General features: G+C 38.4%; 1 protein-coding gene across 1 annotated transcript in view; it reads left to right on the top strand.

Annotated features, from left to right (window-relative positions):
* Positions 1-24,611, top strand: part of ARHGAP42 (Rho GTPase activating protein 42) — a 169,200-nt gene that overhangs the window by 44,775 nt on the left and 99,814 nt on the right. Inside the window, exon 3 of the mRNA XM_054805869.1 lies at positions 11,483-11,544. Coding sequence (XP_054661844.1) covers positions 11,483-11,544 — 62 coding nt within the window. The remainder of the gene's footprint in view (positions 1-11,482; positions 11,545-24,611) is intronic.

Below are 24,611 nucleotides of genomic sequence, written 5' to 3'. Positions count from 1 at the left end.
ATGTAACATTGCATGTCTTAAGGTTATGTCTCCAAGTATTGTGTTTGACAAGTGCTGATAGTGGATCTGGAAATCCTAGATAGCCTTTCTTGCAAGTCACCTTAGTTTGTATATAAATGTGCAGCTTTTTTTTGTAGACTTTTGTTGAAAAGGAATGGAGTGGAAAGTGTACATGTCTTGGCTCAAAGCATTGCCTTAACTTTTGTACGAGGCTTATATTTGGTTTTCTAGATATTTATGACACAATGTCTACTTTTTATAGCAAAGAATTCCTAGAGTCATTTAGGTTGGAAAAGACCTTTAAGATCAAGTCCAACTGTTAAGGTAGCACTGCCTTGTCCACCACTAAACATGTCCCTAAGGGCTACATCTACACCTCTTCTAAATACCTCCAGGAATGGTGACTCAACCACTTCCCTGGGCAGCCTGTTCCAATGATTGATAACCCTTTCGGTGAAGAGATTTTTCTTAATATCCAATCTAAACATCCCCTGGCACAACATGAGGCCGTTTCCTCTTGTCCTGTCACTTGTTACTTGGGAGATGAGACCGACCTCCACCTGGCTACAACCTCCTTTCAGGTAGTTGTAGAGAGCGATAAGGTCTCCCTTCAGCCTCCTGTTCTCCAGGCTAAACAACCCCAGCTCCCTCAGCCACTTCTCTTAAGACTTGTGCTCTAGACCCTTCACCAGCTTCATTGCTCTTCTTTGGACATGCTCCAGCACCTCAACGTCCTTATAGTGAGGAGCCCACAACTGAACCCAGTACTCGAGGTGCGGCTTCACCAGTGCCGAGTACAAAGGGACAATCACTTCCCTAGGCCTGCCGGCCACGCTAGTTCTGATACAAGCCAGGATGCTGTTGGCCTTTCTGGCCACCTGGGCACACTGCTGGCTCATATTGAACTGGCTGTCAACCAACACCCCCAGGTCCTTTTCTGCCGGACAGCTTTCCGGCCACTCTTCCCCAAGCCTATAGTGTTGCCTGGGGTTGTTGTGACCCAAGTGCAGGACCCAGCACTTGGCTTTGTTGAACCTCATATAGTTGGCCTTGGACCATCGATCCAGCCTGTCCAGATCCCTCTGTAGAGCCTTCCTACCCTTGAGCAGATCAACACTGCCGCCCAACTTGGTGTCATCTGCAAACTTACTGAGGGTGCACTTGATCCCTTCACCCAGGTCATTGATAAAGATAGTAAAGAGAACTGGCCCCAGTACTGAGCCCTGGGACTCGGTATTCTTGATTATGATACTGTTCGTAACTGGATTTAGATAGTTAACACTAACAAAGGTTTGTTTGAATAAAATTCAGTAATGAGGAAAAGGATTTTTACTTTTAATAGCAGCCCTGCATTTTATTCTTTACATATGTTTAGAAAAAACCCTTCATAAAATACCTTGCCATATTTGCTCATTAAGTTTTACAAGACAAAAATACTTTTGAGTTAAAATTCCAGTTGCCTAATATGGTACGTACATACTACACTGTGCGCGCAAACACATCTTGCAAAGCTTTGGGCTTTGATTAAGCCTAGATCTTGATTTGCTGCCTTATATGGTTCCCACGTTGGGCTGCACTTCGAGGCACACGGGTAGTGTGCTCAGACGGGAGGTTCCATCGTTACTGTGGAACTCGCTGGCCTCTTCTGCTGGTTTGTCTCACCTCTGTAGCATGACAAAGCCCAGAAGACCGGCCAGGGGAAATGCTTGTTCCTGGTATATGGCCAGCAGTGGAAGGGCTTTTAAACATCTGTCATGGGGAACACTCCCTAAAAACCGTACAGGGATTGAATGCCATAAATCCAGGGAGGTCACCAGGGAGGCTGTTACTGAATCTGTGGTAGCTTCATTTCTGGTTTTGTCTTCATGGAGCACTTACTACCCTAGCCATCTCTGTGTCCTAACACTGCAAAGAGCCAATATGCTCTAAATTATGATGTAGAGGACAAAATACCACCACATTTACTCTAACTTTATAGTGCTTTAGCTCAAATGAAGTTAGAGAAAAGCCTTGAGTTTTGTTTGTTTAGTTTTAGTTACACGGATGTCAGTAGCTGTGCTCTTATAAAGTTCTCTGCTTGCCACTATATAGTGGAAGATGTGATCATATTTGGAGAACAATTGTAGTCCTTGAAGCATAAATTTGGGCATAAAAGTCTTAATTTAGTCATATTTCATGCTTCCTCATTTGTGTAATTTATTTGCAGAAGTGTTAAATGAGGCATTTTTCATCTCTGTGTCTCTGTCACCTATCATACTTTTCCTTCCTGATGTATAATGGATTTGTTTAGCAAATTTGGATTTATTTTTGTAAGGTAGCACACTTATTTTTCAGAATTGAAAAAAAAAAATTGGCAAAACACCTTTCCTCACAGTTCAAGGTGGGAATTGCCACAGGAAACAAAATTACCCCTGTAAGTTGTGCTCCCTGGGAGGATCTAACTCTTACAGCAATAGTAACTATTTATTTTTTTTATGGGCATGTCCATATTAAGTCAGGATAAACTCTCCCTGAAATTGGATGGATTTTTTTTTTGAATTTTTAGTTGATCAGAGTTGAAAGTTCAAAGTCTGGATTAGGTAGAAATTGCTTCAAAATCTGAAAGATCGTAAAAGTGGTTGATAAAAAAAGCACTGGATTAAATACTTGCAGAGTTTACTTAATAATTATGGAGCAGACAGTAAGAATGTTCATTTATTGAGCCCAAAATTGCTTCAGTTTGTCTGCTCTAGGTATGTCTTGATTCTCTCAGAAGAGCAGTACAGACCAGACAGAGTTCTCTCTACCTTTGTGTACCTTCCCATGAGGGAATTCTTTGAGGAAATTTGTGGTTATTGGGGCTGTGAATTTAAACCACTGTCTGCTGGCAGAATTTGCTGTCAATTTGAGAGTGTCTGTTGGGGTATTTCCAGGTAATTGTAAAACCTGTACACTTGAATCTTTGCTTCAGCCCGTGTCTTTTACTACCAGAAGAATATTTCATTGTATTGTAGGAAGGTGCAAATAGCTTCCCCCCCCCCCATTCTTATGGAGGTTGTGGTAAATGTAAACACAGGCTAAAGGAATTCATGCGGTCTTTATTACAGATCCATAAAATCTGATATCCAGATTAGGGAAGTAAGAGAAACCAAATGGAGGGTAAGGCAGCTCATCCAATACTAATTTTCCAAATTTAAACAAGACTGAAACCCCATGAAGAGACAAACCATTATCTTGCTATTCTAACTTCTTTTTCCACATGGAATCTTCTAACATAATTTATCTTTTGACACCAATACTCATCTCAAAGTTAAAGTGCATCTGACATGCTGTTAGCTTACAAACTGGAATTTACATACCCAAGCAATATTACCTTAAACCTAAACAAAAGAAAGCAGTTACTCTGGTTCCTCTAATATCTTGGGAATGAGATCCAGAAGAGAACTAAATTGGTAACAAAAACAATGGTTTCAAATCCTGCACTCCTCTCCCCTTCTTTGTCTTCTCTTCTGCTTTCCCAGTAAATATTACTTATGGTACTGATCTCAGTCTTCCAAACTGAAGTTTCTCCAAAAACTCAGAAAGCGAGGGAAGCTAACGTAGGGTAGAAGTGGCAGAGAAAATAGCAGCAGCCAACAAGAAATGAAAACCTGAGCAATAATTGGAAAGATTCAGCAGACATGTACTTGTCCAAATACACTTTTCTGAAAATCTGTTTAAATAAAAAAATAATAAAAATTTACTCTTTTCTGTAGGAGTATGTTGCAGTTGTGTTACACTACTATTTTTTTAATTTATATTACAGTGGTACTCAAGCCCAGTCAACATTGGTTATGAAATATTTATAAATTGCAGAAATTATTCTTTATTTCAGTTTTCAGACAAAGGTGTTGACCCTGCAGCTTATTCCCTGTGGGCTAAACTGTAATTCTATTTAAAGCTGTAGATAATTGTATGCTTTTAATGTTTTATAGACTTTATTCAATAGAAAAAAAAAAAGGAAGAAAAAGAATTGTTAACAAATCAGTCCAGGTTGTGACACTGGTAAAGGAAATGTGTTGTATAAGATAAGACTATATTTAAATTCATAGCCAACATAGTGAAAGACAAAGAGCATGGGAGGCTTTGGGAGCCTTTGGATTTACATTTTGGCATGTTGAAAACTTGCCATAGTGGTGGCATTTTGAGACATCCCGTTTAGTCACCTACACTTTACACTACAGATCCTATGTGGCTTTTATGACATCTGCAATTCTGTTACATAGAAGGTACTGAGAAAGCAGATTATTGTCTTTTTATTCCAGACACTTGTGGTGGCCTGTCAGCGTTAATCTGAAACTTGTGATTTTTCTGTCTGATCAGGATCTGTTGCTCCTCTTGTCCTACTCCCCCACTCCCCCTGTGCTTTTTCAATATGGCTTAAAGCCACAGAAAGAAAGATGGAAATTTTATTTGATGTTGTGGGTTTTTTTGAAAAACTGCTTGAAATAGCATTTGTGGCTGCAAATAATGCTAGTCATTAAAAGCTCTGGAAATATGTCTGTGAATTAGTAACTATTTAATAATGTATTTACTTTCATTTTAGAATTGGAAAAGAAAGTCTCTTCTCCCAGCACTCCCATCACTCGTGGATCTTACATTTATTCTACTTTGTCACTGAAGTCTAGTAAACAAGTGTTAATCCTTAGGAAATTTCCTTATGGGTCTTAGGTCCATCTTGAATTCTGATTTGGTAATGTATTACTTACTGGGGAAAAAATCCCTTGGAGGCTTTAGTTGAAGTTCGTGCTCCAGCATGAGTTCAGAGCCTGCTGTAGCATGTCTGTGCTAGCTATGACCCGTTCTGGAGAGAGGATGTACTTGACTGACCTTCCTTCCAAAGTGTGTCGGGAGCAATGTGCAGCACAGTCCTGGCATTTCCCCAGTCAGATCAGGGAGATAGAAGGAAATCTCTGACAGGCTTGCCCATTTTCATCTCTTATACAGCAAAATGTCATGAAAACAAATGAATTCTTTCTGTATGTACATTTTTTCCATGCTGGCATTCATGTATCTGAAGATAGTGGCAATATCTGCTTAGAATACTATAAAATGTTGTTTAGTATAGAGTATTTAAAAATTGCCTGTGCGTTGTTTAAGACTGCACATGTGAGTATAAGTTAAACCAACAGTCCATCTCACAGAAAAGAACGTTTATTTTTATTCTGTCTTCCACAGTAACTTTCCATTCTGTCTTGGGTTGAACATTACCCTCCAAACTTGGCTTTTTATGTCTTTGAATTCAGTATTGGTCATACAGAAATATTTCCAGGGTTCATACATGTTGCTTTCCTTTTCTTATTAGATGGCATCATGCCTATTGTATGTAACATTTAGTAGTGCAGTATAACACTGTACTCTTTAGTATTAAGCTGATTATTGATAGAGTAGCTCCAATAATGTCCATAGGCATGCCATTTTAAGGTGGTACGTTCTCTACACAAGTATATAACAAAGTTTAAAAAGTACATGTTTTTTTTGTGTGAACCACTGGTTTGGTTTTAATACAGTAAACCAGGATTCTAGAGCATAAATGAGGCATATTTTTTAATAATGCATTCTATAAATCCAAATAAATAATTTTTTATCCTTTTTCATTTCTCCCTCATTAACTTAATCCTATAGTAAGCTTCAGTTCTCTTTTGATTATGCGAGTATAGTTGTTTGTGGAGCTGTACCATGTGTTTGAAATGATAGGGGTAAAAACCCAAATGAAACACTCTTGTGAAAAAGGACATTGTTGATCTACACTGTTAAGGTTTAAGCAGTTCATACTGTTAGCTTGCTTCCTTGTGAAGCAAATTAATTAAAAGATTTTTCATTTAAAAATAAAGAGGGTGTTGGGTTTTTTTTAAAATAAAGTAATGGGAGCTGTATCTCCTGAACAAGGGAAATTTTGCAGCAAATTATTGCTGGGTTGGGAGCACTGCGGAGCAAACAGCCAGCGACCTGTTTTAATTGTGATGAATGAGACCACAAGTGTACAGCTGGGTACATATACAATTGGTGTTACTTGTGGGCATTGCTTTTCACAGGCATCATTACCATCATGCTGCCAAGTGTATCTTACAAGTCCTGTGAATAGCCCTTAAATAAAAAGCAGACTGTAAAACTATTTGGATTTTGTAAGCTAGTATCTCCTAATGACTTAGAATAAAGTATTTAGGAAGCACTTTGTTTTACTTAAAATGGCCCACCAATAGCAATAATGCTTTTTGAAAATAATTAAAAATATTTTGTATTTAATATGTTAGGTTACATATTGTACTTTATTATTATTGGTATGTTTTCAGAATTTATTTCTTATCAGCACATTCCCATGACATTTCCTCTTGTAAAATGCTTGACTCTTCCTCCCCACCACCCCCTTTTGTATTTACAAAGTTCACTTTAATTTTTCTGTGTCTATTCCGATTATTCCAGCTGTGGAGGGAGTGACACCCCTGCCCAGCACTCCGAGGGGTTGGCGGCTCTGGGGGCGGGCCCCATGGGGAGCCCTGCTGCCCCACGGGGAACCCTGCCACCCCACAGCGAGCTCCTCGCTGTGCATCCCTCCGTCCCCCCAGTCCAGTCCCCAAGTGAGACAGAACTGTCACTGGTCTGCAACCCGGGGGGGCTGTGGGAAACGAGGGGAGGAAGAAGGGAAAAGTGTACGCTGGGGAGAGGAGCAAGGGCTGTCTTGCCTTCCCTTTACCACCTCCCACTGCAGCTTCCAGCACAGATGAAGCTCTCTGGGGACGAACCCTGGCTTTTAATGAGGTCAGACCAAGGGGGGATGTATGGGAAGAAGGGTGTAATAACGTGAAAGATGCAGTACTGCAATACTCATTGGTATTGTAGGACAGCTGGCAGTAAAGCCTTTTTTGACATTATGTGGTGCCATTGCAAGGGCAGAAGAACCAGCGGGGTCACCAGAGACCTCCATGTTGCTGAGCTCTGTCTGCCTACTGGTCGTGCATCCTTCGTTACGGTCTCAATGACACGATGCGCTCTCTGTTCTCCCTGTGCACCTCCTGAGCTGGGAAAGGACCCTCCGTGGCTTTGTGGGCACTGACCGGTGTGAAAAGGATGGGTGTGGGTGTTGGGAGATGTAGTCAGTGCTGATGCGAGGCCGCCTGCAGTGACGGTGTCTCTGGGTCAGGGGAATGGTTTGCCTTAGCGCTGCTGGAGAGTGTAGGTTCTCTGCTCTTGGTGAAACTTTGACCTTTGTCATCCCCCAAAGGTGAGGCAATGGGGAAGATGGAGACAGCTTCTCAGTCTTTAGCTGAGGCTCTGTAAATGGGACATATTAATACCTTTATATTAGTGTCAAACATTGAGGAAAATCTTCATTTGCACAATTACAAAACATATTTTTATAGGTTTTTCTCTGTCTGTCCTGGTTTTATTTAAATCCTAAGCAAAAATTTCAACTTTGAAACTAAAAAACTCTCTGGTTCTGCCTTGAAATTAGGAAGATGAATCAAAAGCTTCTCTTACGGGGTTTGTGGTTTTTTGTTTTGTTTTTTTTTCTTTTTCCCCCTCACAGTTTCCAATCATCCTTCTGCCCAGTTTCTGCTTTCTGATGTTTTTCCTTTACTGTCTTTTTGCTCCTAAAATGCTGAATATTGCCTGACCAGAGAGGATATCTTCATAACTGTATTGCTTTTACCTGCCTGTCCCCCACCCTTTCTATTTGATTTAGATAAAGTCCTGCCCATATTTTGGGGCTGGGAACTGGCAGTATTTGTACTTGGCTACTGAAAGGAGTAAAGTGTTAACTTTCTCATTGCAGGTGATGAGGAAAAAAAGTTCCATGAGCCTTTGTTGTATTAAGCATAGTGATCAGAAAGTTAAGCGAAAAGTACTGTAAGGCTTGATGTGGGTAGGAAAAACTTAAATTTCAGTAGGTTCTGGATCTGCTGTCCTCACAAAGATACAGTGCTTGGTATGATCATTTCTCTTCGAAATAGCTCTGTCATTGTGAGTGACTCCACAGTAAAAGAGTGAAAAAAGGAGGGGGAATGGAGTTTTAACATGTGACTGCAGTAACATATCATCTTGTGGTTAAAAATGAGCAGTTATTTCACTGAAATAATCTGGAAACAATTTCTCTTGCTGGCTTTACTAGAAAGTCAGCTGTTTTTCTGAAGTGCATCCTAATTCCCTGAATAGGTAATAAAATTCAAGCAATATTTTTATCTAGTTTATTTGAAAAGATTATTTATTCTTTTAATGGTGGGTGAAGAATCACTCTGCCACATGTGCACAGGATGAACTGGCTCTGTCTTTTCTACAGGCAAGGATAGTTTCTTGTTAAATTTTGGAGGATATCTGTGTAAAAATAAGAAACAGTTTGGCCATATATGTTTGGCTCATTGTTTATTTAGTTTTTAGGGTTTCGTAAGGGGTACGTAGATATTCTTGAATGTAACACTCAACAGATTTCTTATCAGGTAACTTAACCAGTCAGTTCATCATCTATTTCTTTACCTGGTTTTGACAGATGGGATATTATGAGCTGACTCTAAGAAATTGAGTTAATTCAGTAGTGAGCGAACTAAGTTCTTGATATCAAGATGTAACTCTGATAAAGACTGAGCTGGTAACTAAAAGTCAGTAACTGAAAGGCTCAGCTGGTAAGCCTGCGTCGAGGAGTTCAGACGTTTGTGCAGGAGGCCTAGAATTTCTTTTACTTAAAATGTGGCAAAATTTTCTGGTGTTTGTGTTCTCGGGGAAAAACATTAAAGGAAAAGGCTCAAGACCCAACTGGATGGACATTTAACTTACCAGGTGTATTTGGACTAAACACAGAGCTCATGAGTAATAATGGGGAAAAAAAGCATTTGTCGGCAAAGAATGACTTAGAGGTGAAGATATGAAGGTATAGCATTACCATGGCAGAAAATAAGCTATGTAAGGTCTTGCAGAAGAAATTGGAACAAACAGTGAAGTGCTCTTCAGCTGTAAAAGTTAAAATAGAGCGAGAAGAATGCAAGTGTGACCTCTGCAAGGTCCAGATCAGATAAAGGATAAAAATGATTTGAGTATGGTCCAAAAACTAAGTGGCAATTTGTGAATGCTGACAAGGCAGTTAAGGCAGCTGGATACTGGTTCTCTCTTAGAAGTTGCTGGAACATAGCAGATCCTCTAGAAAATGTGCTTATTTCCTTAAGTCTTTCAGAGAAGTCGAGAGGGGATGAAGCCATATTATTGGAGAGTGAAATATTTTGTAAAAACACTTAAGAAGATGGAAAAATAGCTAAGAGGACAAGAGTTCTGTTAGCATACTCTCAGCAGTGTATGTTGGTTAACTGTGAAGATTTTTTCAAGCCTTTCTTTTGATAAATTCTACAATTTTTATTTCCTTGGGTTTTTTCCTCTTTAAAAGATGATTTAGACTGCCTCAAGTTTGGTGTGAGAAGCTGTAGGATTTATGAATCTGCATTCTGAAATCAGAGCTTTAAACAATGAAATTTAGCATCCTGTCATTGGCAGCAATCACTGCTAGATGCATCAAGAGAAAGTAAAAAGAGCTACTTTGCTCTCTTTACATGATTCTTCTCTGGCATTTTTGTGTGTGGAACTGTGATGCTGAATTCTGACCAACCCATATGCCCTTCAGAAAGTAATATAAATGGAAAGATAGATTTTTCTAGGGAGATTTGCACCACTTGCTTGCTTAAGAATGAAGCCTTAAGAGTTTTTGGAATGGTTTCCCCTTTCTTGCCCCCTTTTATGGGTTAATACTTTTATTATGTTTCTGTTGGCATCCGCTATAGCCCTTTGACATATATTTGAAGGCAGTTTTGAGCAAACGCTCTCTCGCAGAATAACAATGTATTCAGTTCATAACACTGGCTGGATGGTTGCACTCAAAGAGTTTCAGTCAATGGCTCGATATCCAAGTGGAGACCAGTGATGAGTGGCGTTCCTCGGGGGTCAGTACTGGGACTGGCACTGTTGAACATCTTTGTCGGCGACACGGACAGAGGGATCAAGTGCACCCTCAGCAAGTTTGCTGACGACACCAAGCTGTGTGGTGTGGTTGACACGCTGGAGGGAAGGGATGCCATCCAGAGGGACCTTGACAGGCTGGAGAGGTGGGCCCATGTGAACCGCATGAAGTTCAACAAGGCCAAGTGCAAGGTCCTGCACATGGATCAGCGCAATCCCAAGCATAACTATAGGCTGGGCGAGGAATGGATTGAGAGCAGCCCCGAGGAGAAGGACTTGGGGGTATTGATTGATGAGAAGCTCGACATGAGCCGGCAGTGTGCGCTTGCAGCCCAGAAAGCCAACCATGTCCTGGGCTGCATCAAGAGAAGTGTGACCAGCAGGTCGAGGGAGGTGATCCTGCCCCTCTACTCTCTGCTCTTGTGAGACCCCACCTGGAGTACTGCGTCCAGCTCTGGGGGACCCCGAACATGGGAAGGACATGGAGCTGTTGGAGCGAGTCCAGAGGAGGGTTACGAGGATGATCAGAGGGATGGAGCACCTCTCCTATGAGGACAGGCTGAGAGAGTTGGGATTGTTCAACCTGGAGCAGAGAAGGCTCCAGGGAGACCTTAGAGCAGCCTTCCAGTACCTGAAGGGGCCTACAGGAAAGCTGGTGAGGGACTGTTTATGAGGGAGTGTAGTGACAGGACAAGAGGTAATGGGTTTAAGCTGAAGGAGGGTTGATTTAGATCAGATGTTAGAAAGAAATTCTCTACTGTGAGGGCGATGAGACAATACAACAGGTTGCCCAGAGAAGCTATGGATGCCCCATCCCTGGAAGTGTTCAAGGACAGGTTGGATGGAGCTTTGGGCAACGTGGTCTAGTGGAGGGTGTCCCTGTCCATGGCAGGGGAGTTGAACTAGATGATCTTTAAGTTCCCCTCCAACCCAAACCATTCTGTGATTCTATGAGTTATAACAGAATTCAAAGCTTGTTTATAAATTAATAATCTGTTCTCACCTGAGAGCTTGTCCTTGCAAAATATAAAGCCCAAGAGCTGCTAAACCTAAACAGTTGGCATAAGTAACACATTTTTTCCAAAATGTTGACTGTTAAATTTTTACCTGAATATTTTTCATAGTTCCTGGAAATATTTATTGCTGCACTTTAATAGGAGAAACTCAAGATTTTTCTTTGTTTCTTTCTGCTCCTTGTGTGCTAAAGTAAATTTTGTGGCTGATTCTAGAATTCTTCATTTTGAGACTGATCTTTGCCCATTTCAGGAAAATCTGTTTGCCATATTCAATTTAAAAAATTATTTTTTAAATACACATGACTCTAAAGACTCAGGTTCTTTTCCTTTGTTTTTTTCCTCTTGACCCGCTGCTTTCTTCAGTCCATGCCTCATTTAATGACTACTGATTTCAGTGAAGTACTATATAAGAACAGTAGCTTATCACTGTAACTTCAATCCAGAAAATGGATTCATCTGGTCTTAAAATGTAATTTTGACCAGGATGTTCTTTTTCTTTCTTTTCTTTTCAGCCCAATCACTGAAAGAGTTTGCTCGGCTCCTGATTGCTGTTGAAGAGGAGAGGAGACGACTGGTGAGTTTGCTGGCAATAATATGTTACGTTTGGCCTCTTTTTGTATAAAATAGTACTATTTTTCTGTTCCTCCTGAAGTGCTTTTTTTTTTTTTTTTTTACTTATTCAGTAGATGTTAAGTATGTCATAAGAATCACCTGAAATTCTGCAAAGGCAGAACTGTGCTAGCACAGACCCCAGCAATTTTTAATAGTGTTCAGCCAAATACTTCTGAATCTATTTAAAAACTGTTTTCTCACAGTTTCCTACCTTCCTGCTCCCAACCCCAAAATAACCTTTAAATGCTGCTATGCCTTTCCTTTCCCCCATCTTGTCCTACTAGTCAAAAGGCACAACAATAAAATAAACTGTAAACAAAGAGCTTATAGCAGAAATGTAGATTGGTATTGATATTTAATGGAATACTTTTATTGTCCAGTGAATGACGGTTGGACTTGATGATCTTGGAGGTCTTTTCCAACCTTAAAGATTCTATGATTCTATTCTGTGATTCTGTGAATGTATACTAGTGGTCCAAGAATATGATAAATAAGTGATAAGAAGAGAAACCAAATTCATCACCTCTGAGAAACTCTTGCGGACTACATTATAGATTAGACTTGTCACATTTGTCCTTTGTTATGGTATTCTTATTCTTTTTGTCCATACTGATGAATCTACAGTGTGCTTTCATTTATATTTCTATTCAGATGTAGCTTTGTTAAAGAAGTTTTAAGTATATTCTTATACAATTGCACAAAAGCAACTGAAGTACTTTTTTTCTTCCTTGGAAGTCAAGCATGAATAAAGTGAGGTAAGGATTAACCTTAGTAGGGGGATTTTTAAATATTGTGAAAGATTAACTAGCTCAGATCTGTCCAATGACTATGCCTGTCCTTGTTTTTCTTCCTCTTATGAGTACTTACGGAGGTGAGCAAAAGGATTTTCTGACTCAGATTGGAGGAAACTTATTAATTCAGGAAGAGGCTTACATAAAGTTCTCTTATTCCTAGGAGTAAATAACCATAGCATTGGTCTCCCACTATTTCCGTTTATATAAATATTTTAAAGTGGCAAAATCATAAACATCTATATGGTACAGTTGCTTAATTAATATCACCTAAGCCTATAAAAGTGCAAAAATGTTGCTTCATGCTAAATATTTTTTCCTGGGTAGATGAAAGAATGAGAAGGTGACGGAGTACTTACCACCTCAAAAGACATTTACAAGAACAGTTATTAATTAATTAGTTAAACAATGTTTCAAATAAATAGCTTTCCAGTTTAGGTTAAAGATTATTGTGAGCTAACTATTAGAAAAAGGAAAAGCAATGAATAGGTGAAGGTTTTATTTTTCAGACTGGTTAGTCTTTCATAATATGTACTCATAATTTCCCTTTATTTCATCTTTCTTTTTTTTCCTCAGAGGAGTCACTCCCTTTTTCAACAAATGTCTGGCCACTCTATGGTTTATAATTTGATCTTCCCATATAATGTTTTACTCTGTATCTTGTAGGAAGGCTGTTCGAGTAAAAGGAGGGAAAGAAACATTATTTAAAAAAGACCAATTGAAGAGAAAGATACTTCTTGTTCTATTTCAGTATGACTCCAGTGGGAGTGCATGGATTGTATAGCTGAGCTGGTGGATCCCAATGCAGGGTCAGTGACTTGGGTGAGAGTTCAGTCTCCTGGAAAAATATTTTAAAATGGCTATAAGTTGAGTAGAATGTGATCATCAAATCATTGTAAACAAAGTGGCAGATAGCATTCATGTGTGGAGAAACTGCTCTTGATGGGAAATCATTTGCATCCAGCTTTTTGCTGAGTTTGAAATAGCGCCGTTCTGTTTGTTCTTTAAACTGACTGCTCATGCTGAAAGCATCAAGGATACACAGTTATCATGGTAGTGATATGTGAACAAGAAAAATCAGCGAACTTAAAATTTCTCTGTTTTTAAAAAATCTGCCCGTTAGTGGAATTTATTAATTATTATTGAAATTAAACTTCTTAAAAATTTGTCCTGGTAGAGCCAAATGCAAAAATGAAAACCTGAGGCTTGAAAAAATACATGTAGGATAAACCAGTCCCTCCTAGATCTCCACATAGTTACTGTGCCCATGCAATTCTTAACGGGTAAATTTTCTAAATGAAAAAGATAGTTTCATCGTTTTTTTTTCTGTTTTCCAAGTTTATGCCCAGTGCCACATTATGATGGCATTTACAAGACAGAGAAGCTTTCCGTCACGTGTTGGGCTGCATTACTTACTGCTTTGGCCCTGGGTCACAAAGTTCTAAATGCTCTGTAAAAGTACCCAGGGCGTTGCTGCTGCACTAACTTCATACAGTCGTACAAATCGGAGATCCTGCTATGGTGCAGCGTACTGACTTAAAGATTGTGTCGGGTTTTATTTAGAGGCAATAGACAGGCTCTCCTGACACTTTTCCCCTGAAACCCATTCATTTGCAGCTTTTCATACTAGAATGAATGTATTTATTGTATCTTATGGTATGTCTTCGCTGTAAGGGCTTAGAAGTTTAAAAACAAATCAAAAAAGCAATACAGAAAGTATCACCTTTGCCAAAGACACTTGGTTTCTGTTCTCCAATTCTCTTACTGCAGTTTTCTGCATGCCATCATGGAATCCAGAGGTCCCTGTGAGGATCAGTGTGCCTTGCTATATGCTGTTCAGATTGCTAGCAATAAGAGTTTTCTGCTTGACAAACTTGTGATTTAACTGTGAAATCTTCAAAACATTTTTTGCCTGTTTCTGAGGAGGTATGGAGCATTATGCATACACTTAGATTCCTCTGCTGGAAACACTTCAAGCCAGCCAATTTGCAGATTATTGATGATTTTAGAAAAGGCTCTCAGCTGACTGGAAAGCTCGAGACAGGGCGTGCAGGTCTTTAAGAACTTGATTTCCTTTACTTATGCATAAAAAGAGAAAACTTGGAAAAGTTTTTTTTTTAAAAAAAGCTTCTTTTTGACATTTTGCAGAAGACTTGGAGAAAAACAGCTAGTCAGTGTTGAGACTATTTATGGATACGGTTCATCATACCATTTACAACTTCCTTTTAATTCTTGAAGTGTGTGACCGTAAAAGACAGTATTGTATGAGCGAATGCTGGATGTACAGCAATATGGAATGACAGATGTTAATTTTACATACCAGCTAATGATCTTGTTTCCCTGCCTTGAATTTTATATTATTAATTTATCACCGTGCATATGAGTGCATGAATCAGATTTGAATATGAAATGTATATATTCATATCACAAATTTATTTCTCAATCTGATGCCTATTAAATTCTTAATATGTAATTTTTTTTTTTTTTTTTTTGTTTCGGTGAACACAGAGAGGTGTGTTGGAGTGCTTGCCCACTGAATGTCTAAATCCTTTCCAATGGTCAAGGAAATAGTTTGAGAGGTGCTTAGCAAGTCTTCTGTCCTTCTTGCATAAAGAACCAAAAGGAACTTGGTTTGGGGTTTTTTAGAAGCAGCTAATGAAACGAGATATTATGAACAGTATTACTGGGAAAAACACTGAAGTGTAAGGCTAAATAAAACTGTGTATCACATAAATATTCTGCTGTCTAAAGCTTTGCAGCCATTATTATTGGCAGCAGTAATAATATGGTGATTACTATAAGTCAGTTTCTTTTATCCTTGTCTTTTATTTCCTGCTGATAAAAAAAAAAAAAAGACAGACTAGTAGTCTTAGGAAAAAACCATAGGTCATGCCCCAAACATTTCCCCTTAGAAAGCAAATAAAGGAAAAAGCAACTTGTAAGACACCTTTTTATGATATACAGCCTTATGTTTGCTATCTGTCATTTCATGGTCTTGTTAATCTAATGATGCTATTCATAAATGGTGCATTAAAAAAACCAAACCAACCAAACAACTCTGAGTCTTGGATTTTACAAGTAGCTACCAATAGGCTAAAAAGTCAGATTCATCCCAGCTGCCTTTCCAATTACTTCAGCAACAAGCCACCAGGGAATGTAAAATAATGACCTCTCTTTCCCAGTGATTATTAGGAAACAATAGGGATGCTATAATTTAATTTCATGTGAATATTTGGATCTATGTCAAGCGAACTTACTTAAAGTAATTTCCTTCTGCTCTTGCTGAATTTACATTGTTTCTGTTAAATGAGTGATATGCTTTTTTGAGAGAGTCATGCAGTATTTGTATTTCCTATTCATTTGATATTGTTAGTAAACTTTATAACAAGCAGAAATGCGCAAGGTGTGATATAAAATACTAATTCCTTTTCCTTTCAGAGGATTATGCAGTGTTGACACAAGAACAGATGAATTGGTTCATGCTACTGATTTCTTCTTCCTTGAGATCCCCTATGAATTTGAAGCATTGAGTGTGTTCTTGAGTGTTATGTTATCTTGAATGTAACTCCCTGATTATTTCTGAAAGTTTACTGAATCCCAAACTGAAACAGGCCTCTTAACTATTACATTCTTTGCTATTTACCAAAGTTTTTATGAGTTGCTGGCAAGTAATGAATGGTCTCAGAGCTTTTCTCTCCAGCATTGTGAATGAGTGAGATGTGTATGGTTACTTTGAATTCCTGACCAATATTAAATACTTCAGGGGGTAGTACAAAAATTCTGAAGTGGATAGTTGTGGACTGTGCTCGATGAATGTTTTTCTTTCTAATGTTTGTCTCTTTGTATCTCATAATCTTCATGCTTCAGAGACTATCTCATTGTTGTGGACTCTTTTTGTATTAACTGGATGTTCTCATTGTGGTTCTGTATTTGCCCTCACACAAGGGGTCCGATGGTATCTGCTTCCAGGGAAAGCATCAAAATATTCAGTTTCAAAAGCTGCTCTTGAAGAAAAATAAATGAACTATTAAAACCAGCTATCCATGGAATGGTACATAAAATCAGATACTGAAGGACACAGCATGTTGTTGAGCAGAATTAACCTTTTCCCTCTAATGTGAAGTGGGTTACAGATTCCATCAGAAGAATAAGCAGTCTTCTATCCACAGGCACTTATTACTCAGTTTATAAAGGAGAGAAATCATAAAATCATATACTAGAACCCTGAAACCGCAGAGCATACACCTGGCATTTTCTTTCACCTGGACACTCTCTTAAAATGACAAAAAATAGTGTATGATGGTATTTTGATATACTTGGTAAGTTCTTTCAGTGCTCTTCACCTCTTAAATCAATTTTGGCATGTAAATTAATCTCTTTTGTAGGAACCTGCCTGCAAGGAGACTGTCTGAAAGCATCTGACTACAAATGAAGGAACACCAACACAAATAAGAGAGTTTCTTCTCTTTGTAATTAGGACTGGTTCTTTGTGGGTGGTTTTTGTTTTGTTTCTTTATTTGGGTTGCCCCCCCCCCAATTTTTGCTGTTTTAAATTAATTAAAAAGCATCTCAAACCTGTTTTTTGGGGGGTTGTTTTTCTTACTTACACTTAAGATGACCTGTACATATCCTATTGAGCAATTAAGGTAGCATATACTGTGGTGTTAACCTAAATTCTTTGGAAAGATTTTCTGAATTTGTGTGTCAGACTAGTAATTTGGAAATACCCATTTGCTAAGTAACTGAGCTTTCTATTGAACAAGTAGCAGTAAATCAGCACAGAATTATTTGATTTTGTTATAAAAAATATTTTTATATTTATTTATTATTTTATTCCCCCTTTCTTCCTCCTACTGCAGGTATAGTAGGCTACATATTTGATATGAATTGCAGAAGAAATCCATGTCTCTGGTAAATTAAATTCTGCAAGACAGGAAAACACTGACTCGAATGGTTTTGTTCATTGTCATTTGTTTTTTTGTTTTGTTGGTTTGGGATTTTTTTTTGTTTAGGTTTGTTGTTGTTTGGGTTTTTTTAGACCATCAGCTTACTGTCCACTGGCAGATAAGCTAAGTTCTAGAAATCATTGGGAAAATTATTGAAAACAAATCACATGCCTTCGTAAACTTTTTTGGTGAACCCCCATTTTGGATACTTACTATATGCACGTCTGGTCAGAAAGCATTATATATACTAGATAAGATACAGAGGTAGGCAACAAGGAAGGCTAGACACATGGAAGCTCAGGATGAGAAAAAACTATCTACAAGGAGGACTCTGAGTAGCTTGAGTTCAAATAAATTAGATCAATGTTATTTGGAGACCTGGGATTCATTAATTGCAATGATGTATCTCAGCACCCTCTAAAATTTTTGGCAGATGAGACCTACTAGTCCTCAGGAACAGGTTAACACTTCAGCCCTTGAAATGAGATTTCTCTTTTTTTTTTTTTTTTTATATATTATTTCTTGCTGATACAGCTGTCAGTCTTACTTCCTAAGAACTAACCAGAACAAACATTTCAACTCTTACTTCAAATATAACTAAACCTTTCTGTCGCTGTAACCCTGCTTGTGGTCTAGTTTCCTCATTGCCTTTTATCAGAGACTCTTCTGCTCCACTTCCTGATCTGAGCCATTAGCAAATACCATGAGAAATGAGTGGAAAAGACAAAAGAAAAAACACCTCATCCATTGTTCTCCTCTTACTGAGTACATCGCTAGGGAACTTACTCTGTACACAGAGTAGAGAGAGGTGTCAGTGCCAAATCTCTAGGTCCACACCAGCATAAATTTTTCATGCCTGGAGGTGGACAGGAAAGCCCTGCAGAGCAGGGCAATGCATCATCAGATTATGTCCTAGTCCTCTTTTGCCTTCTAGGCAAGAGAAATTGGGAACTAAAGGACTGATTTGGGGAAACATCTGCTTCTAAGAGCTCAAAAGGGTAGTTGCTTTGCTAGAGGAAAACCAAATCTGCAACATTTAAGGACACATATGCCACAGAAATTGGTGGTTGCTGCTTCATCCCTTTTTACTTTAAATTGCTCCTGGAAGTCTTTGGACAAGCCATGGATACTTCCTAATGTCGGAGAGCTTAGTAGAGAATCTCCAGCCTCACTGTCTTCCTGTTTGCTTTTCATCCTTCTGGAATTTGTCTCAGATCCCAAACTGTGAAAAGAATAAGTTTTGTCTATGCAGGTGAAAGTTGCCTAACTTATGGCGCATGTACACTGTAGTCATCTACATTTTTCTGGTCTAGGTTCACATTATGGAATCTGTGGAGAGAAATGGGAACTTTTCAGATATTGTCAACCTCAAGTAGATGCTTGAAAGTAATTTACTGTCAGTGTGTGCATATGTTTCTTCTTGGGACGTGTGTGAATTTTTACCTTCTAGATGATTAATTTGGGTGAATCTTCAATTTTTGTGGAAGATGCTAAATTATTCCATTTATTTTAGTTTATAGAAAAATTTTTGCTTAAGTTTTCCATTTGTCTCTTCTGGAGAGAAATATGGTTTGTCACTACCATACATTATATAATATGAATTCTCATTTTTAAAATAAGTAATACTATTTTGTTGAGGCTTTTGCCTTTTAGCCTTGGAAATTATTGCAGAAGAGAGAGGATATAGACAACAGCAGTGTATGGTTTTCTTCTGTGTTTTAGCTCTCGAACGGTTGCAGTAACTCTGCTACAGAAAATTTTAACTAATGAATAGTTTTCAGAACCAACTCTCTGCCCCAAATCTGAGTCAGCTTTGTGTCCCAACTACTGTCAACATAAAAATTAGGAGGTAACTCAAGCGGAGTTCAGCAACACCTAGAAGAATGTTTTTGTGTTCATATTGATTGCATATTTGTAGAGTATTTTTTGGACCATTTAAGAAAATGTCCAGTCTTCCCTGTTGTGTTGGTACGAGTGTTTGTGTGACTGTGTAGTGAACATAATTGGAGAAGTGATCCAGCTGGAAAAACAATTCCTTTAGCTCTGACTTTCTATCGGCTCCTTCCCCTCACTTCAGTGCACACAAGGAAAATGATGACTTTCTGGGCCAGTACTACTGTCAAGAAGATAGTAGTTTCTTTGATGTAATTGCTATCGAAAAGGCATTTGAACTATGCCTTTGCTTGCCTACAGATGTTATCTGTGACTGCTATAACTGATAAATGAAATCAAGAAGTGATAGGCATATTTCTGTCATGCAGGCTTCCTAGAGAGCAGGTCTGCAACTGATCCTTTGGTGTGTTCTTGTTGAGGGAGAACTCGCAATGCAGCTTTCCCCCTTGCTGTGTCTCTTGGGCTGGAAGGAATCCTGTTTGCTATCTTTCTCCGCACCACTCAAATACAAAAATATACGTGTTCAGCAAATGTTTCTTAGCATTTGTGATCAATTTAAAAAAAACTAAAAACCAACAGAGTAATAAAAGTAACCAGCTCACATTCTGTTATCATTAATGTAGTTTAACTCCTAACATCTGTATGTTTGCATGGACATTTTCTGAACTTTCCTCAAATAAAGAACACATACTAGGCCAGACAATTTGGAGATAAAGTTATGGGTGCTCTTAGTACAGAGCATTAGCTGGCTTTTCCAGATGACACTGCGTCAGAGTCCATAATTTTCTCAAATAATAAGATCTAGGAATGCTTATGAAGCTCTTAGTGTTACTTCTCAGTTTTACACTTGGTACATTCCTAACTTGTTTATAGTTCTAATTTCTCTAATAATTTTCATTCTTTAAAATCATTTGTTCCGTTATTTTTTGTGGAAATGAAGAAAAAAATAGAAGTCATCCTGTGACATTTGATTATGATAGTATTTAAAAGATCAAATTGATCTCACTTAGAAACTGGTTGCAACTAGTCCCTCTCTCACATCCATGTTACTGCCCACCTGTTGTCATCTGGGATTGAGAATATAGGTCCCTGATTTCTTTAACTTTGTAGAAAGTACTTCTGGAATCATTTTGCTATGACAGAATAATGCCATTAATACAGATTTTGCTCAGTTTTATTACGATGATGAAGTCAGAGAACATACTGTTCAGATTTTGCTCTGTATTTCTTAACAGCTTTCTCTTTTCTTTTTTCTTTTTCCTTTGAAAATGTGAATTGTTTCCTATTGATATGAATGTCCACGGTGAAGAACAGTAGCACATGCAAAGTTTTTTGCACCCTGCCCCGCTCACCCTGGTCCTAGAAAATCCTGTTGCCTCGTGACCCTACCAGTTAAGAAAGCAATCCGACTAATTTTAGAGACAGTCTTTGCTGTTTTCCAAGATAGTTGTCATAGAGTTGAATTGTGACATAGTTGTTTTCTTGCAGTAAGCATTTGTTGTCAGAGGTGTGAAAGTGTAGATCTGTCACGTTGATCTCTGCGGTTTTGGGTTGGCTGACATCAAACAGGGAGCACGTGTCTGTCTGGTGATGGGGCCAAGAGACTGTGAGTAGGACCCGGGATGACTGTTCAAGAGCAAAGGCAAGGGGAGTGGAGATAAGGGGCTTCCCTAGCTCTCATCCTCGTTTACAATACTTCCTAATATTCATGTACCTATAGTGTCTTATATAAACAGTATACAAAGCCTTAGTAGGAAGGCTTTGATAATTGATGTCCTTACAGTATTTGCTCTTCAGTTTTCTGCAGAGAATGGAAATGAAGAAAATCCATTTATTTTTAAAATACAATGTGTGTTACAGGAGTACTGCACTGGAGATTAATGTAATTGATTCAGTTAACTATTACGGTTTCTCCTGTTTTCTATATTCTCGGTGCTTGTATTTGCATTTACCTCCCTATGGATATCTGATTAGGAAGGTGCTATGATGATTGCAATATAAAATGATTACAGGGAGCCTTTAATCTTTGGTCTATGAAGCATTTTATTAAAAGATTTAACAGCTTGCTATAAACAGTCCCATGATTTTTACAGTGTCCTGGTGAGCAGGGTTGGTGCGTTAGTAACATTCTTTGCAGTTCTTAATTGACTAACCAGCAGTGACTGCAATAAGAATAGGAAGTGATTATTGAAAACCAGTCAATAAACCAGTAAAAAAATAAAACTCATGGCCAAATTTTGGAAAATTTCTGGCTTACTCTGCAGTATTTTTCAGTTAGGAGAGAACATTCACAGAACGGTATTGCTTGCCATTCCCAAATTCTGAAGAGTATCATCAGGAGACAGACAGATGAAATCCTCGCTTCGGTAAAAGCGCAAAATGAAGGCTTAGTTGGAAAGCCACTTACTACTTCTCATTTTATAAATCTAATTTTTTCTCAATTCCATTTACTCATTTTATATTGCCTGTGTTTCAATGCATGTGATCTTGCATTACAGGACAGCAACTTCCCAGGGTGTTTTGAGACACATTCACTGAGTAGCGTGGCTGAAATTCGTTTATTATAATGACGTTTTAGTCTTCACAGAAATGCAGGTAGTTGCTATTTCCGCTTGTAGACGCTTTGGCTTTCAGCACAGTTACTAACTGTGTGTCTTCTCAGATGACTGTTGACAGAGAAAAGAGAAAGACGTTTGCACTTCTAAATGAATGTTTTAAAGGAACCGGAGTTTTGATGGATCAGACAACCTTATAACCTTAAAGTTTTATGTATTTGTTTTGTGACTACAGAAGGAGAGAATGGAGTTGCTCATAGCAGAGGGTATGTGCTGTAACCGTTACTAGCCGGTAATAGTGTCAGAACATGCTGTTATCTGACAATCTGCCACTTAATTTTTTTAATTTATCTGCACTTCTCCCAGTAATATGACAAAAGGTATTTCATTCCTACAAACAATATCTTCTTGAATTTTTCTTCATTTAATCTGACAACCAGAATAGTTTGAAACCCCTGTAGTTCTTGGTCTTATTCAGTGTCCTGCAAAATATGATTTAAAATGGGTAACACCACAAATGCTTTAAGTACCAAAGGTTATGTAGAAACAAAGATACCTTTATTTAAAACAAACACAACAAACCCTCTTCCGAAACCTTTTCACAAGAAAGCAAAGAAATTATGGTTGGTTTGTTTTTTTTTTTTTAAATTCAAGGCAGCTTGATACTCTCTCTTTTGGGAACCTCTGTAATCTGCATGGGCACATAGCTGCATCACGCATGTTTTATTTGAAGTGTTCTCATTAGTGTGTTGTCTTAAGGTTTTCAGAACACTTAGATTTCTTTTTTTATTCTTTTCAAATGTCTGTAGAAGCTCAAATTATTGTTACTTTGACAAGCTCAAGTTATTGTTCCTTTGACAAACTTTCTGAAATGCCTTTCCCCAAGCAAGTGGTTTTACTTTGAACTGAGACTGAAACAGATTAACAGTTTTGTCTGTTTTTTGGCAGCAGTGCCAGTTTATTATGTACCCAGTTCAGAAAGGTGACCTGGCTAAAAGCAAAACAAAACACAAAAATTACTGGTTATTTTTCAACTGTGTTGCCACAGACTGTTGGAGCATCACGACAACAGAGAGCCGAGGAGGAAGTCAAAGACAGCATGAAGTAGCAATGCAAGATCAGCAAATTCTGCTTAGGCTAGCATGACCGCCAAAATAAATGCCTGCAAATCTAGCTCTCGGTGCAATGTTTGTTGCAGCCCTGCTGGTAGTACTATTAGCCATGGTCAAGGAAAGAGGTTATTTTTCTGGTGGTAAAAGGAAATTATAGCAGAAATCTGGAAGCCATGTGACATGGTCCTGCAGAAGGTTTCAAATGATGGGGCCACGGAGTCTGGTAGCCTTAAAGATTAAAATATTGTGAGAGCTGCTGCTTTGGATACCTGTCCTTCGGTAAAAGGCTGCCTTTAAAAAAAGCATGCTAGACCTTTCTCTCCCCCTAAGCTGGCTCTTACACTATATTGGTATCTTTTTACAAGCTAAATGAGAGCTTTCTAAATTGATTTATGTTGTTAGTCATATTTGCATGAGAGCAGAAAAAAGACTAAAAAACCTGTATCTGATACTACTTCTAGCGCTTTCGCTCTAAATGTCTTGTCATGACACGTGTCATCCCGCGTCCTGCATCCCTTTTTTAATTCTGTGTGCTGTTCCAAACACGCTCATTTTGAACTTTCACCACTGACAACTGGCAGAACATTCTAAATTATAATTCTTCACCATTTGAGGTGTAAATAACCTCTGAACATTTTACTGTGTGTCAGCTATCAGTAAAGCTTTGTATGCATGCAGCTATAAAATTATATTTCACAGTATGAAATCAATTTAAATTTTTCTGTAACTTCTTATATTGTATTTTCATATTAGTTTATTTGTCATTATGTCTGTTTTTTAAAGGAACATCATAACCTTTTCCTGTGGTTGTAAAGGAATTAGCCTGAACAGGCTAAACACTGCACGTTTCTCATTTACTCTTTAAATTTCTGTGGGGATACCAGAGCGCTGTACACACAGAGTTAATGCTGTCAATAGCATGGACATATTGAAAGATTTTCTATGGATCCGGCACCTACAAAAGTTCATTTATCTCTGAATAGCTCAAATCTATGGCTAACCCAACTTCAGAAAATATCTTAAATGTTCGTACATTTGCTTTTGTTTCCTGAGAGGATGCATACTTCCAATCTCAGAGTGAGCAGTTCCTGGGCATAGTACCATTACAAACAGCTCGGCTGACTTTGGCTCTGTGCCTGGACACGTTCATTCATGAAACAGTTGTTAGAACAAAATACAACTTCCAATTACATTCATCCCTTAGAATAGCCAGTTTCCTCAGCACCAACTTTTTTTTTTTTTTTTTTTTTTTAAATTTGGGGTTTTTTTAACAATGATTTTGGGGGGTCAGTCTTGTTGGTACTGGCTAGAGAGCTAATAGTGTGTTGTTTGGATACTGCCATGGCGCTCGTATCAAGAACCAGACCCGGCACAGAAGCAAAGCATTTAACTTTCAGACTGCCTCTCTCAGTGTTTTATTTCACAGCAGCTGTGCAGTGCAATACAAAGTGATTCCTAATAGTAGTAGATAGTAGAGATTAGTAGCTATTAACCCCATTTTTGCAGTTACTGGAATTGACCTGTGGAGGCCTGCAGTGCCTGTGAAGGTGAAAATTCATTTTCATACTGTAGGTAGCACGTATTGGTCACCAATAATGACTGCAGGGCCAGCTGTACTACCAGCACAACCCTGCCTGGCTGTTTAATCAATTCTCAGCCTCCCTAAGAGCAGCAGGCAAGTGTTACGTGACTGCTTATAAACTGGTGCATACATAGTTGGGTAGTCCTGATA

Source organism: Grus americana, chromosome 1, assembly GCF_028858705.1.
Source record: "Grus americana isolate bGruAme1 chromosome 1, bGruAme1.mat, whole genome shotgun sequence".
NCBI classification, from domain to species: domain Eukaryota; kingdom Metazoa; phylum Chordata; class Aves; order Gruiformes; family Gruidae; genus Grus; species Grus americana.
Note: the sequence above shows the minus strand (reverse complement) of the source record. Positions and strands in the feature narration are given on the sequence as shown.